General features: G+C 43.1%; 1 protein-coding gene across 4 annotated transcripts in view; it reads left to right on the top strand.

Moving 5' to 3' along the window:
• Nucleotides 1-18,076, top strand: part of RNF123 (ring finger protein 123) — a 363,039-nt gene that overhangs the window by 60,872 nt on the left and 284,091 nt on the right. For all 4 annotated transcript variants that reach the window (XM_033926520.1, XM_033926519.1, XM_033926522.1 and 1 more), the window contains exon 8: nucleotides 13,408-13,494. In XM_033926520.1, the coding sequence (XP_033782411.1) occupies nucleotides 13,408-13,494 (87 nt within the window). The remainder of the gene's footprint in view (nucleotides 1-13,407; nucleotides 13,495-18,076) is intronic.

Raw genomic sequence — 18,076 nt, 5'->3', positions numbered from 1 at the left:
AATTCATTTCACAACATGATAAGAAAACACATCTCTCAAACATAAAATGGCCTTGTAGTATTTCAGCAAGAAAAGGCAAACAGTGTCTGGATTTACAGCTTCAAACACAGCCTAAGGAAAACTACAAGATAAATGATACGTGTCCCTTCAACTCCTTTTGCAAGACTTCATCTCAGGACGCCTCATGGGCTCTAGCTTCTCAGTGGTCTCAAGTGATAGGTCCTCTCTCGCAGCACATTTTTGTCGTCTCCTCTCTTTGAAAGTCGCTTCAGGGGGTGTATGAACTCTTCCAACCTGTCTGGAGGTCTTCTCTTCCTCACGCCTCTTCATCAGAAAGTTCAGACCACGGATGCATCAACTTATGCTGGGGATGCTCATCTGGATGGCCTTCAAACTTAGGGTCATTGGTCATCCAAAAAGCAACAATTTTGCATTACTCTCCTGGAACTCGGCGCAATTTATTATGCTCTCAAAACTTTCCAGCATTTGATGATCAACCATGTCCTTCTGCTTTGCACGGACACTCAAGTAGCCATGTACTATATCACCGTGGAAGGAAGCACAGATTCTTTCCTCTATCTGGAGGCTCAGAAGATCTGGATGTGGGCGATTGCTCACAACATCTTTCTCAAAGCTGTTTACATTCAAGGAGATTAGAATTTCTTAGCAGACAAACTCAATAGAATTCTCCAATCTCACGAGTGGACACTCAGTTCTGCAGCTCTCCATCCCGTTTTTCTCAGTGGGGAACTCCTCAAAGGGATCTGTTTGCATCTCCCCACTACAACATATTACCCCACTTCTGCTCCAGACTATTCCCCACAACGTGTGGAGGTGGATGCTTTTCTTCTAGATTGGACGCATAACTTCTTTTATGTTTTTCCACCCATTCCTTTAATTCTAAAGATGCTTGTCAAGGTCAAGCAGGAATCAACCACCATGATTCTTATAGCTCCTCGGTGGCCCAGGCCGCCTTGAGTCTCCCTTCTACTTCAACTCAATATCTAGGAACCCATACCTCTGCCAATATTTCCATTGCTTCTTACGCAGAGTCAAGGATTGTTTCTGCACCCCAACCTGCAGTCTCTGCACTTGTCAGCTTGGTATCTTTCGGGCTGAGCGCTGCTGATCTTTGTCTCTCTCAGCCTGTAAGATTGATTTTAAAAGCTTCCAGAAAACCAGCCACTCAACAATTTTATCAACAAAAGTGGACACGCTTTTCTTCCTGGTGTCTTCTACATCATTATCTGAAATCCATCGCAGTTTCACTAGTTTTGGATTATCTTCTTCATTTATCTGACTCTGGTCTCAAGCCTACATCTATCAGAGTCTATCTCAGTGCTATCACTGTCTTTCATCAACCAGTGGATGTTAAACCTCACACTAATCACCCTTTGGTTTCCAGATTCATGAAAGGACTTTTCAATGTTAAACCACCTCTGAAACCACCTCCAGTGAGCATGGGATCTCAATGTGGTTCTTGCTAAGTTGATGAAGCCTCCATTTGAACCAATGTCTACGGCTCATCTCAAGTACATTACCTGAAAAGTTGTTTTCCTCATCTCTCTCATTTGTGCCAGAAGAGTGAGTGAACTTCAAGCACTAGTTGATAGATGTAGGCTTGAGACCCAGAGTCGGATAAATGAAGAAGATTATCCAAAACCAGTGAATTTCAGATGATGATATAGAATGGGATGGTGGGAGTGTTGGCCTTTTAGGAAAATAAATTTTGTAATACTGACTGGCCGAAGTGTACATCCTGTCTGGAAAAAGATTTCAGGAGAGCTACTACCTTTAATTGGGACGCTGGAGGAGACTTTCTGCATGTGCCCTGGGTTCCCTGCAGCAGCGGCAAATGGCTTGACTGGGACTCTCCGGGCAGGCACTAGCAGAGATGGACCCCTGACGTCACCGGGTCCGTCTCTATAATCTCCTTAAATTTGACTCCGCTGCCAAGGAATACCAGGAGCTAATACCTTTAATTGGGACGCTGGAGGAGACTTTCTGCATGTGCCCTGGGTTCCCTGCAGCAGCGGCAAATGGCTTGACTGGGACTCTCCGGGCAGGCACTAGCAGAGACGGACCCCTGACGTCACCAGGTCCGTCTCTATATTCTCCTTAAATTTGGCTCCACTGCCGCGGTGCCCCTTGGGAGCCCCTTGGAGCAACGAAGAGCTGAGGAGCAGGAACTCAGGTTGTATAAATCTTATTTTTGTCTGATCATGGGGCAGAGGAAAATTAAACCTAAAAGTTCTACACCTGCTATGTCTGGCCCCATGGACAGGCATTTGACATTTCCGGCTAATAATCTTCCACAAACGTTATTTGATATGACTTCTCCTGTATCGGGTGCATCAATGAGTCCCCTCGAAAGGACCCCCCCCCCCTTCACCCAGTATCTAGTGATAGTGGGAAAGACATTCCTGCTATTTCCACTGAATATGGGGTAACCTCTACTCAGATAAGTAATTTAGCCTTTACTGAAATACCCAAACCACTTGAATTTTCAAGTGTATTAGAGGATCAACCACCAGCGGTGGAAACACAAGATATTACTGAAAAGGATTTAGGTCCCAATTCCTGCCCCATACTTTCTCTGTCTCTGTCATTTGGAAGTCAGGTACCTGGGGACACTTCTTAAAGACCAGAAATCATCTTCCAAAACATGTCCAAATTTTATTATGAGTTTCACATCTTTTATATGAATCAGGTTTGTCAGCATGTGACGGCATGTGACGTAAACACAAACCATATATGGACACAGGTCACATGAAACTTTAAACACATCAGCATTTTTTCTATCTGGAGATTGAAGTCCACAGAGGGTCAGAAAAAGCCTTAACCAGCAGAGCTTCTAATCTAAATCTGTCTGTAAATACGGCTTAACAAATTGAATTCACTTTACAACAACTCTGTTTAAACATACATGTCAAAGAAAGAAAGACAAACAGGGCCTGGTTTTCTTACAACTTTAAACAACAAATGCCTAAGGAAAATTATCAAGGTTCATGATACGTGTCCCTTCAAATCCCCTCTTACGTCATGAAAATGACGTCATAAATACACAGCATGAGCTGGAAGGGAGTGATACTCTAGATATGTCTCTCAAGGAGGGTTTTTTTAGGAGCTGTAATACGAATAACACAGTACATGAGCAGTCAAGACAAGAGTGCAAATAATAAGAGATTATAACAATAAAAAGGTCTTTTACCCAACCCTGCATTCAACTAAAGTGCTGATCCCAAGAATTAGATAAATCAGAGTTACATTTGAACTCAGCAAAGAGGTCCGCTAATGTCTGAATGTCCATAGGAGGACCTATATTGTCAGAAAGAAAAGTACAACAGCATAAAATACTGAGGAGAATTTAACAGAATTCTCAGCTAGAATCATATCTAGGGCCATATGATTTTGAGAACCATCTGAGAAGTGGAGCCTAATTGATCAGTAATACCTTGCAAGGCGTCCCTAGAATAGTTCACAAAGCGTTGCTGATTATAATAATTTTAACTAATCCAATCAACATTCTTATTAATAGTAATAAAGGGAATAAGGAACTCAAACCCAGCCTTAACCTGAGCTCGGGCCTTAAATTCATCTGGGACCCCTCTTGGGACCCCTATAACATCTATGTATACATGCGATCAGATGTATATCGAGACAAATAAAAGGAAAAACCATGTGAATAGGAAGGATGCCTTTCAGAAAGAATATGCAGAAACATAGTAACCTGGCCTATCCACTGGCTGGGTAGCTTAACAGGGAGCCAAAAGTCTCCATAAAGCCAGTAAATATCAAATCTGATGCAGCAACAATGGGGCATACCTATGAGCCAAGACAGAACAATAACCTGGGGGTAAATTACCTACAAAACTACTCTGTGTCAGATTAGAAACATGACATGTGTAATTGCCCTTATAGATGGTAACGGCAATATCAAGCTTTTGCTGTCCTGGCAACAAAGGGTATTTAGAACACTGCAGTGCACAAAGGGGATAGGTAAATAACCCAAAAAAGCATGGTTGGATACCAGGAGGGAGGTCCAGATGTATGGTTCCTAGATGGGGTCTAGCTTGAGCACATATGTAACAATTACTCTTATTATGTTGATCAGCAGTGAATTTCATCCATTCTAACCAAAGGTTAGGTTCTGAAAACCCTACCTCAACAGCCACAATATCTTCAAAAGTGGGATTGGCAATAGCCATCATGTCAGTAAGTTTATTGAATGTAGGGGCCAGTGGGTTAGTATTTTTTGGGGCCCCCACAAAATGGCGGGAGAAGATGAGTGGAGGTAGATAGATCCCGTAAGAAAACTGATGGGTCGGATAGCTAGACCCACCCTTAAACCACATGTCCATAATGTACATACCATCATCAGTAGGTCTAGGGTTGTCAATAGTAAGAGAAAGCTTAATAATTTGTGCAGGAACACTTTTCCTATAACAGTGTCCAACCTTATGAAGGGTCATACAAGTAAGCAGTGATTTACCATTTTGGTCCACTGTTTTTCAGAGTATTTTCTAGTTTATAAACCCAGTCAGTATCAATATTCCACCCTACCACTCCCCAGAATGCACACTTAACCCCCCAACGTGAGTCAGTAACATATATATATATATATATGTCCTTAGTTTTAGGAATCTCTGAGGACCAATGGCACAGCCTTGGGATATCAATTGATGAACAGTCCGCAATGTCAAAGGAGAAGGTGGCAACTTGCACACTGCTGGAATTATACCAAAGGGTAGCATACTGTCGGTCTTTTCTGGATTCCAATTGAAGGACAGCCTTTGCGAGGGAGTAGTCCAGCTTGACGTCGTGTTCGCAAAGAGGTGTCGGGGGTGCTGTTTACAGCAGGAGTGTCATTTACAGATGGGTATGGGCAGAAAGTGTCGTGGACCCAGAACACATCATCCCTGTAGACCCAGTTAGAAATGATCCATATAGGGAGAAAAACTAGCAGCAGCGGTGCCAGTAAGAGAATGATAAAGTTGGTAGAATGCTGCAATGAGATCATCATGTTGTTCCACTGGAGGAGGTGAAATCTGCGCAGGGAAGTCTTGCTTCTGGGGTTTTAGGTTAACCCTCTTCAAGCGACTTGCGTGGATCCAAACAGGAAACTCCTCAGTGAGTGCAGCGGGCCTGGTCACAGCGATCACAGTAGTGAGAAGGCCAAAGGGGAAATCCATCTGCTTCCGAACCTTGGAAAGCTGCTGGATAATCACCAGGCTGGAAAAAAATGGGTAGGAATCTGTGGAGAGAAAGGATAAGTGCAAGACACGTTTCTTTGAACAAGCCCTAATATTTCAATTAGCTTTTGGACGTATTCCTCCTGTATCAAGGGAAAATCTACCCATGGGGCGGGGAAAGGTCATCCCGTGAGAATCTCAAAGGGAGAGCAGCCAGATGTCTGTGCATACAGAGAGAGATACTTGAAAAGAGATGCTTGAAAAGCATTCCAAATATCATTCAGCAGCTGTACTCCAATGTGATCCAAATAAGAGATAGAAAACAAGAGAAACCATGTTGCCTGTACTGAATGTGGCAACATGTAACAATACCAATTCATGTATTTGATATAGCTATGGCAAAAGAGAGACAATACTCAGTTACTTAAGGTTCTTAATTGAACAATCCAAAAAGATATGTTTTTTCGTGCTGCTTATAACTATTATGCACCTCAGAGAGACCATACTGATGTACTGAATGTATTCAGAAATGTATATTGAATGGATCATATGTAGGGAACACCACGAAATAAACGCTGTATAAAGTAAAACTTTTTTCTTATAACCCCTAACTAAACTATATTCAGAATATAAAAGCTATAAGTAAAAGAACATTGCGCAGTTAGGCTAGTAAGAAGTAGAAAAAGAGCTCTAGAAATGGCCAATATTATGTATCCTGGGGTACCAACTAAACTAAAACAAGTAGACATGACACAGACAAAACATAAAGTTTTAAGCGTGGAGCTATTACTCCATCTGTCAAGTGTGCAGGGCTGAATTTAACTCTGCAAATAAACACATTGATATAAAAAAACCAAAACTACAAATAATGTATATCATAACCATCTCATATTTGAAAAAAGGCATAAAGCTAATGTCTCTTTGGAGCGTCTCTATCTCTGCAGTGATAAAGAGGACCCGTGGAAAACATTAGAAATATCTGTGCCAAAACTGATCTGGGATGGCTATGTATAAATCCGGAAAAAACATGTTAAATTAGCAACATCCTAATTTCAGCTAAAACAATAAAAAGGAATTGTATTTTCCAATTTATGTTCAATTCACAACCGTGCCAGCTGTAATTATTGAGCTATATATATCTGTATCAAGGAGCAAAAGGTCAAGAATGAAGATATCACTAGCAAGAAGTTAAAATGTCGAGCGAGCACTACGATAACAATACCATGATATTGGGCAATGAATAAGGGGGAGCTAGCAGCTGGTATCCAGGGTTTCCCCTCTTTGCACCAAAGTCCGTCTAAAAGGGCGGCTTTGGGCACCTGCCAAACGCCAGGCATCAAATTCAGAGGAAGCTGTGAAAAAAGAGAGGAAGAGAATCCTGTTCACCCATGAGACCCAAAAGCCCATTTAAAAGAAGGGCTTGTACATTGTGAAAAGTATGAAGGGTAATGGGGTGACTGACCTAGGGTCAGAGAAGTAACCATCTCTACCACCATAGCACAAGCAGCCAGGGCTTTCTTGAACAGGAGTGACTATAAAAAAAATGGCAACAGAGCGTAACTTACCGCCATGTTCTCCCTTCATGGTGTTACAATAGTCCCAAACAAAGAGATAAAACATGTGGGCATAAGCAGGAAAACCCAAACTTGAGCTAGAAACCAAAGCACATCTTAAATGTCCAACATTTCATAAGTCCATCTGATAAGAGCAGTCATTTCAGAAACCAGGGTCTGTCTCAAAATCTGGTCATAGAAGGAACAAGCAGAGATCCATTGGTGGCAGTGACCAATCATAGCAAGAAAAGTAAGCATGTCTTTCTTGGTAGCTGGGTGGGGCAGACCCAGAATAGCAGCAATGCAGAAAGTGCAGATTTTCCTCTGACCATGAGACAGGACAAAACCCAGGTATTTCACTTCAGATGTACACCAGTGCAGTTTATTTCATGACACCTTGTGACCACACACAGACAACCATTATAAAAGGTGCAAACTATCAGCCTGACAGGTCTCCTGAATTATGGAACACAAAAAGTTGTACAAAATAAGAATAGGACCATGAGGGGCAGTGCATGACTTGTAGAATAGCCCGAAGGACATTCCACACTAGGTATACTGTTGCTTAAAGGTGAAAGCAAAAAAAGAGCTGAAAAGCCTCACCAACAGGGACTAAAATAAAACATTCTTTAGGACAATGACAGAAAAAAAATCATTGGCTGCCGGTGGAATGGTGGAAGAAACATAAGTGCAAATGAGAATTACCAAAACACTAACAGCCCTAAAATCTAGGACGAAACGGGGAATGCCATCAGCTTTGACAACAAGAGCGATGGGCGTATTATAAGAAGAGATGGTGGTTTTGATAATGCCGGAGAAAAGTCAAGAGACAAGCAGTGGAATCTCACCTTACTGCTTGATAAAACCAAGAATGAGTAACTTCAAAGAAGCACTATAGGGGGTCAGTGGAAGCCCAAACAGAGAAGTCTGGGGGACGGGACAAAAACATTCATGCACAGACCCTGATAATGAAAGCAAAGAACAGATTAGCTTTGCTCTGCACAAGAAAGAAAACCTCTAAAACGGAATTTTTTCTTTTTCTTGTTTCTTTTTTTTTTTTATGATCCAGCACAGAACACAAAGGAAGCAGCCATAGAAGAAACGCACAAAATTAGTCAGGATCAAAAGGAAGACAAGAAATAGTGCTTGTGTACAAACTACAAGGGAAAGATCTTAGACTGATTCAAACAGCGCTTTCACTTCGTTCCACATAACAGCACGTCCTACCTCAGTATTAAAGATTGTTAATATGAGCTGAAGGAAAAATGTCATACATACACACAGCCGTACACGTCTCATTTGTCTTTATGACTCATTACAAAACCAATATAACAATGCAAAAATATTCGCTTATCTTACCTTATAAGCGAGGTACAGTAATAAGAGACAATAAAATCTTATACTCTATAAAAGTTTTAACCTTACAAATGACAGAGTGGGCAGGGGGGTTCTATAAATAATTTCATTCTTCCCGAAAGAATGGCAGCTGCTTATATATTCACGAGGGGCGCTTACCGAAAGTACCCCGAGATTTTTCCCAAAAAAACTCCATAATAGAACCCAAAGCTTGAACTTAAAATAAAGGGGTGGGTACAGGTCACCACTACCCAGTGAGTATTAAAGAACAGAAAAAATTCAGAAATACTCACAAAATATTGGTGATATCATCTGCCCATCGCGGACGTGCCCCCAACTGAAAAGGATTTAGGTCCCAATTCCTGCCCCATACTTTCTCTGTCTCTGTCATTTGGAAGTCAGGTACCTGGGGACACTTCTTAAAGACCAGAAATCATCTTCCAAAACATGTCCAAATTTTATTATGAGTTTCACATCTTTTATATGAATCAGGTTTGTCAGCATGTGACGGCATGTGACGTAAACACAAACCATATATGGACACAGGTCACATGAAACTTTAAACACATCAGCATTTTTTCTATCTGGAGATTGAAGTCCACAGAGGGTCAGAAAAAGCCTTAACCAGCAGAGCTTCTAATCTAAATCTGTCTGTAAATACGGCTTAACAAAACAATTGAATTCACTTTACAACAACTCTGTTTAAACATACATGTCAAAGAAAGAAAGACAAACAGGGCCTGGTTTTCTTACAACTTTAAACAACAATGCCTAAGGAAAATTATCAAGGTTCATGATATGTGTCCCTTCAATTACCCTAAAAGATTTGTGGTTAGGTATATCTAGAGTTGAAGGATTTCTCAGAGAAACAGTGAAACAAACATTGCAATTCTCACAGACTGTTTCTCAAAAATTTGAACATGTGGATTCCAATATAAGTTGTCTGGATAAAAGATTAAGTGTGGTTGAAACTCAAAGTAATACACTTCAAGCTGTCTCAGTATCTGCTGTTAAGGATTCTACAGTATTACATTCTAAAATGGAAATGATGGAAAATTTGTAATCTCCGCTTGGTTAATTTCCCAGTAACTCATTTACTCAAATATTTTAAAGAAATACTGGGATTACCCAATGCGGATAGTTTCCCATTAAATAATTTCTATCACGTGCCGCAAAGGAAATTGCAATCCGACCAGGAGGTGGACCATCTGGTCACAAATGAAGTGAATTTGACAGAGTTTTTGGAGGATAGCCAGGATGTGATCCAGAGTAGGTCCACTATGATAATAACATGCATGAGTGAGATAGATAAACAGATTGACAAAAGTTTGTGGAGACTTGGTTAGAATTTTTCCTGATGTCTCGAGAGCTACGCAATTAAGAAGGAAAGAATTTTTATGTTCAAATGATTTTTATTATTTCAACAAGAGCAAACAAATAGAAATGGCATATACATCCAAAATTAACAGTACAAGCTCACACCCACCCCAAGAGTCCAATGCCACTAGAAAGATTGAGAGTTAAAGATATTCCTAACAATTCAAGAGTCTACTGCGAGCATATGGTGTGAGATCCTGCCAGAAGCATTCCCAGGTCTGACAGAATGTGTGGCCCGGTCCACGATCCAAATCTCCCACTTGTCTTCGCTCCAGCATCGCATGAACAATCATCAACGCTCTCCATTGAGCGTAGGAAGGGGGATCTCGGGACAGCCAGTTAGTAAGAATTGCCTTCTTCCCCATCAAAAGCACTCTAGTGACGAAAGCTGATATGCCTTTGGGTTTGGGCGTGGCTATATTATTATGGCCAAATAAAGCTCTCGGTTGTGGAAGCCAACGCCTCCTCCAAAGCTGCGTAATATAGTGCCCCAAATGTCGCCAAAACTGTTGAATTTTGGGGCAATTCCAAAACATATGCCCCAATGAAGCGTGAGCTTGAGTGCATTTCGGGCAAGAGTGAGTTGTAGTAATCCCCATCCGGGAAGCACGTTCCGGCGGGATGTACAGTCTCAGAACAATTTTCAACTGCATTTCCCAGTGGATAATATTGGGAGACACCCTCCGAATATTCCTCAGTGTCCTCTGTAGCTGTTGAGCCGATAACGTGCAGTGCAAGTCCTCAGCCCATGCTGCTGCTAAAATGTCCAAATTGGGGCCAGAATGACCATCCCGGATCCCCACTAGGTGAAATCGAAGCGGAATCCGCTGTTGCGCTGAAAGGCTGAAGAGTTCTGAAAGGGCCTCCCTGTGGTCTTCCTCAAGATGGTGTGCCGGAAGAGACTGTACGTAATGTCGAATTTGGTAATAGGCAAAAAAGTCATTGGGCTGTAAAGTAAATGTTCGCTGTAATTCAGCAAAAGTTGCCAGCCTCCCCTCCTCTGAGAATAAGTGAAATAGATATTGAAGTCCCTGCACACCCCACCTCTGGAAGGTGATATTTTGCAGTCCAGGCTGAAAGGCTCCATTGCCCTGGATAGGTAAGTATAAAGAAACCTCAGAAGACAATCTAGCAGTTTTGCAAACCCATTTCCATGCTCGTCGAGCCGGTGGAAATATCGGGTACTGGGACACCAAAGGATGGAGCCGCGGATCCGCCGCATGCAAGAAATAACTCACATGATACGGAGCCAACAAAGTTTATTATTATTCAAGTTTCAAGTTTATTAGGTTTTAATATACCGACCATCAAATTAATATCTGGCCGGTTTACATTACGATAAAAATATAAATAAGAAAGAGGAGTTAATAAATTCAATATTTAGAAGTACAAACAGTGTATATTAAAACATAAACAAGACAAACTTGATTGTGAGGGAAAAGGTTTATGGAAGGGTAAAGTTACATTGCTAAGAGAAAAGGGAGAAAGACAACTCTAGTGACGTCACAGTAAAATCAGACGTCCCCCTAAACCAATCATTAATGTGTCTCATCTGACAAGCAATAGCATACCAATGTACATTTAATAAGCCATAACCCCCTCTATCCCTAGGTAAGCACATTCTAAGGAATTGCATGCGGGGTCGCTTACCTCCCCAAAGAAAACGTTGTAATCCTTTAATTAACCGGGCTTTATGAGAATAGGATAAGAGCAGGGGCAGGACCTGAAAACGATACAACCATTTGGGAAAGAGCACCATATTAAAAAGAGCCACCCGTCCCGCTACTGTGAGGGGGAAAGTAGACCAATTTTGTAGGTCACGTAAAGTGTCATGGAGCAGTGGGGAAATATTGCAGTCATAAAGAGTCTTAAGGTCTCTGGGGGATCCAGACCCCCAAGTATCGAATCGAGTTCCCAGCCCAGGTAAAAGGAAATCGGCCTCTCCAGGTCTGCTGCAATGTTACCAGACTGGCTAAAGCAACAGATTTCTGATAATTCAAGGTGAAGCCCGAATAAAATTTGAATTTGGTGAGGGACTGCAGAAGGTGTCTGATGGAGTGATCGGGATCAGTAAGCAGAAACAAGATGTCACCTTTAATGAGTGGTCTCCGAAATTTACCCCCGCTATATCAGGGTAGGAAAGAATTTTTAAAACTAAAAGCAAGAGTGGTAGCCCTCGATGCATCGTATTATCTAAAATTTCCTTGTAAGTGTCTTGTCAAATTACAATCCATTAACTTCCAAATTATTTTTGGTCTGGATTTTATCTGAATCTTTGAAACAATACACTGCTTATCAAGACGCCTCAGCCCCACCACTCCACCGCAGAAAGTTTCATTCAAATCGCGGGAAGTCTCTGGGGGTGCTTCATCATTGGCTGTCTTTGATTTAATACAAAAATATTTTTTGAACTTTTTTTAAATTTTTTTATCTTTTCTTAATTACTCCTTTATATTAGTATTAAATTTCTCAAATGCATTGTCGGGTCTGGCTCCCTTGGTTGGCTGAGATAAGTATTATCCCTTGAGGATTTCATTTTCTAATTCAATGCATTTGAGAAATTTAATACTAATATAAAGGAGTAATTAAGAAAAGATAAAAAAATTTAAAAAAAGTTCAAAAAATATTTTTGTATTAAATCAAAGACAGCCAATGATGAAGCACCACCAGAGACTTCCCGCGATTTGAATGAAACTTTCTGCGGTGGAGTGGTGGGGCTGAGGCGTCTTGATAAGCAGTGTATTGTTTCAAAGATTCAGATAAAATCCAGACCAAAAATAATTTGGAAGTTAATGTCTATCGATGTTGGCTGGATGAGGATATTTGTTAAGGCCAATATTAATAGATGCTTTTTGTCAAATTACAAGACATTGATTATGTATTTTGGGATCCTATTCAGTTGCAACAATTTTTATTAGCTAGAGAACAGAAATGTTTTTCTTCTTTATTAAATATGTTTCACTACTGAGAAATTGGAGGAAGCAATAGTCCCATAAGCAGTAGGGATTGGTTTAAGATTCGCAAGGGTGAATCCAGTACCTATTCTTTAATTTTCTTCTTATTTTTGTAGTTGAACTTAGTAGTATGTCTTCCCATGTTCGTGGGCTTGGAAAGGAATTTGTTTATATGTTTAAATTATTTTTTAAATTATGTGTATGAATCCATTTTTTCCTGGTATCATCTGATATTGTAATCATTAAATGTGTGTATAAATAAAAAAAAAAAAGATTCCAGACAAAATGTGAGGTGAATGTATGAACCGAGGACCAAGTAGCAGCTTTGCAGATTTCATCAATAGGAGAAGAACGGAGGAAAGCTACTGAAGCTGCCATAGCTCTAATTTTATGGGCTGGGGCCCGACTCTCCAGTTCAGCCCAGCCTGAGCATAAAAGAACAATATGCAAGCAGCCAACCAGTTGGAAATCGTTCTCTTTGAAATAGGATGCCCCAACCTATTAGCATTAGCTTGGAGGTCACCCACATGTGAGAATATGCTGCCTGCTTCTCCTGAGATAAAGCACAGTTAGTAACAGGTGTTATCCGGGGCAGCAGGCAGATATTCTCACAACCCACCCACCTCCCCTGGTTGGCTTCTTAGCTGACTTACTGAACTGCGGGAAGATACTCGCTCATGCGCGGTGTGGGCTATCGCAAACTTTCTAAATTTTAAGAAATTTAGGATCTTCGCGATAGCCCGCACCACGCATGCACTTTTAAAGTGTCCGTACCCACGTGTCACCCACATGTCTGCCTGCTGTCCCTGGATACCTGTTACCTGTAAGTAACTGTGCTGACTGTGAGCAGATACCAAGAACAGGGAAATGATACCTTAGATGTGTGCTTGGATATAGAGGGATTCAAGAGAGTAAGTATGATGCATTTTATGTTTTAAATTTTGTACACTTCATGCTTGCTCTCTTTATATGCAGGAGGGGGTTGGTGATACCCCAGATTCTTATGCTTATGATGGAAACCGTGTGCGGAAGTGGAATGTGACAACAACGAACTATGGAAAGGTGAGCACTTCAAAATACTAAACCCATCCATGGGGAGTGCTTTTCAATCTGAAGCCATTCCAAAAGCTGCCATTTGGGGTATTTGAGTCCAGCATACAGGTTATGAACGGAATCATGTTCCACTTTTGACCTGCTGGAGATTTCTGTTTGTAAATGCTATTTGAGTCTGTTCTTCGTCTATCTTTGCTGTATTATGCTTGACCTGTGCCAGTATGATGGTCGGTTTGGGGATCTGATGAGGACAGGCGCAGCGCCTCTTGCTTTTCTTCATAGTGATGGATGAGATTAAGCAGAAAGATTCTTCCCCAACTTTGTAGAGCAGTGTCTCCATTTATTGAAGTTAATGTGCTAGAACAGGGGTGCCCACACTTTTTGACTCGCGAGCTACTTTTAAAATGACCAAGTCAAAATGATCTACCAACAATAAAATTTTAAAAAAACACAACGCACACTGTACACATAGAATTGTTAATTATCATTTCTATTCCGTGTTTTTTTCAAAGAGGTCAAAGCAGATGACTCTATGCACTGTCACCTCAGTACAACCATACAAAAATAGACAAATACCCACCCCCTCCCTTTTTACTAAACCACAATAGCATTTTTTAGCGCAGGGAGCTGCGCTGAATGCCCAGCACTGCTCTTGACGCTCAACCACTATTGCGGTTTAGTAAAAGGGACCATATTGTAAAATATAGACAGCAGATATAAATTCAGACACATTTTGATCACTAAATTTAAAATAAAATCATTTTTCCTACCTTGTCTGGTGATTTCACAAGTCTCTGGTTGCACTTTCTTCTTCTGACTGTGCATCCAATCTTTCTTTCAGCCTGTATGCTTCCTCTCCTCCACACCTCATTCCCTCCCCCAACTTTTTCTTCCTCTCTCCCTGACCTTTCTTTCTTTCTCTCTTCATGCCCCCTTTCTTTTTTTCTGTTTCTCTTCTTTCCTTCTGTTTCCCTGCCTGCCCCTTTTCTTTCTTTCTCCCTGCCTTTCCCCAAGCCACTGCCACTGCCGCTGCCATCGGGGAACAGGACCCAAACGCCACCAATGGATAACAGGCCCCAAAGCCGCCGTCGCCGCCCCATGCTCTCTCTGCTTCGGGCCGATCAATCTTCCTCTTCCCGACGTCAATTCTGCCGTTGGAGAGGAAGTTCCGCCCAGCCAGGCAGCGATTGGCTGGCCCGAACTTCCTCTCCGACGGCAGAATTGATGTCGGGGAGAGGAAGATTGATCGGCCCGATAGATCGCCAAGGCAAAGGGAGTCCTGGATGATCGACTCACTTTGACTTGGCAAGCTACTGGTCGATCGCGATCGACCTATTGGGCACTCCTGTGCTAGAATCTTTGCTTGCAGAATAAGCTTCCTTGCTCAGTTTTGATGGTTTTGTTCTTTGATCCTTTAGTTTCAAAATACTCTTTCAACACTTAAGCTTCCAGGTTTATGCTCTCATTGTTTAACTGGGTCCAAGAGAGAAAATGGAGTGTATGGTGCAGTGGTTAAAGCTAAAACCTCAGCACCCTGAGATTGTGGTTTCAAACCCATGCTGCTTCTTGTGACCCTGGGCAAGTCATTTAATCCCCCCCCCATTTCCCCAGGTATATTAGATAGATTCTGAGCCCACTGGGACAGACAGGGAAAAATGCTTGAGTACCTGAATACATTCACAAAAACCGTTCTGAGCTTTGACACGCAGCTCCTGATTGGTGAGGCCCGACTTTAGTGCAGGAAGAGGCGGTCGGAGCATACCGCGAGTGATTTCCTTCACTCGCTGGCGCTCCGGCTGTCCTCTCCTGCCCGGTCATTTGTGGTCGGAAAATCCGTGAATAGTGAACCGCGAATGACCGGGGGAACACTGTAAATAAATAAATAAATAAATAATGCATAAGTACCAGTAAGCAGAATCACGTCACGTGGTCTGCTTTTCTAAGATTATTGGCTCTCCTCTTAACACTTTCTAAGATGCAAGGCTTTTGCTGTCCTGAAGACCATCCTAGTAGGACTTGCATTTTTCCAAGGGGTTATAAATGCAAGTAAGAGCCTGTGTGAGGAATTCTGCCCAGTGGCATAAGAATATTCAGTGTTCAAGATGCAGAAAAGGGTGGAATGATAAGGAGTGAGGATAAATTCTACAATTAAGGTACATAAAATAATGACACAATATAAACTGTCATATCTATCTATGAATCGGTTTCAGGTCGACATACATAATACATAGACAAACAGGATACGTTTGTCTCCGCGGAGGCGTTCTGATTTCTTGTTCTTATCTTCCTACAGGACAGGACAGGATCGGGAAACAGCAGGGAGGAAGCCAGGACAGAGAGGACTGAGAGGAGAGACGCAGGGGAAGCCAGGAAGGGAGGAAGGCTGATCGGGGCAGCGGCGAGAGATAGCTCCGCCCACCCCCTCCGCGTCAGAGGTCGCTTCGGTGCCCAGGCTCCCCCCTTAAAAGGCAGGAAGCCTGAGCACGAGGCAGACCGCGGCGGCGTTCTGATTTCTTGTTCTTATCTTCCTACAGGACAGGACAGGATCGGGAAACAGCAGGGAGGAAGCCAGGACAGAGAGGACTGAGAGGAGAGACGCAGGGGAAGCCAGGAAGGGAGGAAGGCTGATCGGGGCAGCGGCGAGAGATAGCTCCGCCCACCCCCTCCGCGTCAGAGGTCGCTTCGGTGCCCAGGCTCCCCCCTTAAAAGGGGGCGTGCCAACGGCGCGCGGCCGTTCGGCGCGCGGCGAAGGCTCGCCTTTGCCACTCGCCTTTGCGAAGGAGCCGAGAGAAGGAGCCAGGAGTCCAGGCTGCTCAGCAGCAAATCCAATCTTCAATCTTCTTAAAAATCTTCAATCTTCTTAAAATTTAAAAAAAAAAAAAAAATTTTTCTTCTATATTCACTATTTCTCTCTCTCTACTTCTCTACCTAGACACGAGTCGGGAAGGAAACATGGATGCAGCAGAAGGCCAGCGAAGCTTTCCAGTATACTGCATTGACTGTCACATGTATGACTACCTACCTTCCGGGAGGCAGGCCTACATATGCGGTCGATGTCAGGAACTGGCTAGCCTTAGGAGGGAGGTCGGGAGACTGCAGATCAAGGTACAGGAACTGGAGGGACTCCGCTCCATAGAGGACCCAAGGGAATTTGAACCAACTGAGGACACCACCATAGAAATCCACACCAACGAACAGGTCAGAGAGCTTGAAAGATTCATCGACGAGGCCTGCAGGATGGTGGAGACACAGGATTACCCGCTCCCCAGAAGGGAACAATCGGATGGAGGGCAGGACCCGCCAGGAGCCACCAGGACCCACCAGGACCCACCAGGAGCCGAGGGCGAGGAACCTTGCAGAGGAACCAACCAGGAGAATGAAGGATCGGAGGACCCAATCATCGACACAGACCTGAGACCCAGGAGGAAGCTGAGGGGAGGAAAATCTGCTATCGTGGTGGGAGACTCAATCCTGAGAGAGGTGGACAGTCACATAGCAGGAGGCAGATCGGACCGCCTAGTGACATGTCTCCCAGGGGCGAGGACAAAGGACATCTCCGACAGAATCGAGAGAATCATGGAGGGAGCTGAGACAGAGGACACAGCAGTGATAATCCACGTCGGAACAAATGACGTCAGCAGAAGGAATTTCAACATGACTACACTGACCGAGCATTTTAAGATCCTGGGGAGGAAACTGAAGCTGAGGACGGGGAAGATAGCCTTCTCGGAGATCCTACCAGTACCAAGGGCAGATGCGAGGAGGCAGACCGAGCTGCAGGCAACAAATGGATGGCTAAGGCGATGGTGTGACGAGGAGGGTTTCCTCTTTGTACGGAACTGGTCAACCTTCCTGGGGAAAAACAAACTCTACAGGAAAGATGGACTGCATTTGAGCACGGCTGGGACGAGGATGCTGGCACGTAACATCCAGACCTGCATAGACATGACTTTAAACTGATAACAAGGGGAAAGCCGACAGTCGATCGGACCTCGACACATCGGACCACAGTATCGAGCAAGGATACTGAGACAGGAACTGGAAATAGTGGGCTAGAGACAAAATGGACGCTTTATGGGCATAAACCCAAAGATGCAGCACAGGGACCCGAGGGGAAATTAAAGCTAAAGAGTAAGACAAAGGGGAAGCAGCCGGAACCAGAGAGCTATCAAAGAACAAAGAAGCAGGCAGAGGACAGGATAGACAGACCACAAGAGGCAGCACAGGAGACAAACAGAAGCAACAAATCAAGAGTAGATCCAAAAGAAAAGGTAACAAACTGGGACTTAAAATGCCTATATACAAATGCTAGGAGTCTAAGGACTAAAATGGGGGAGCTAGAAGTTATAGCCGGAAATAAGGACCTAGACATAATTGGAATCACAGAGACATGGTGGTCGGAGGACAACAAATGGGATGTGGCCCTACCAGGGTACAAACTCTACAGGAGGGACAGGGCACACAAGAAGGGGGGAGGAATAGCACTGTATATAAAGGACTCTATTCCTTCATCCAGAACAGAAACAACAATAAGGGCAGACGGTCTGGAGTCATTATGGGTTAAGCTGACAGGAGGGGAAGGAGCTGACAT

The sequence above is a fragment of the Geotrypetes seraphini genome, chromosome 17, assembly GCF_902459505.1.
Source record: "Geotrypetes seraphini chromosome 17, aGeoSer1.1, whole genome shotgun sequence".
Taxonomy (NCBI): Eukaryota; Metazoa; Chordata; class Amphibia; order Gymnophiona; family Dermophiidae; genus Geotrypetes; species Geotrypetes seraphini.
Note: the sequence above shows the minus strand (reverse complement) of the source record. Positions and strands in the feature narration are given on the sequence as shown.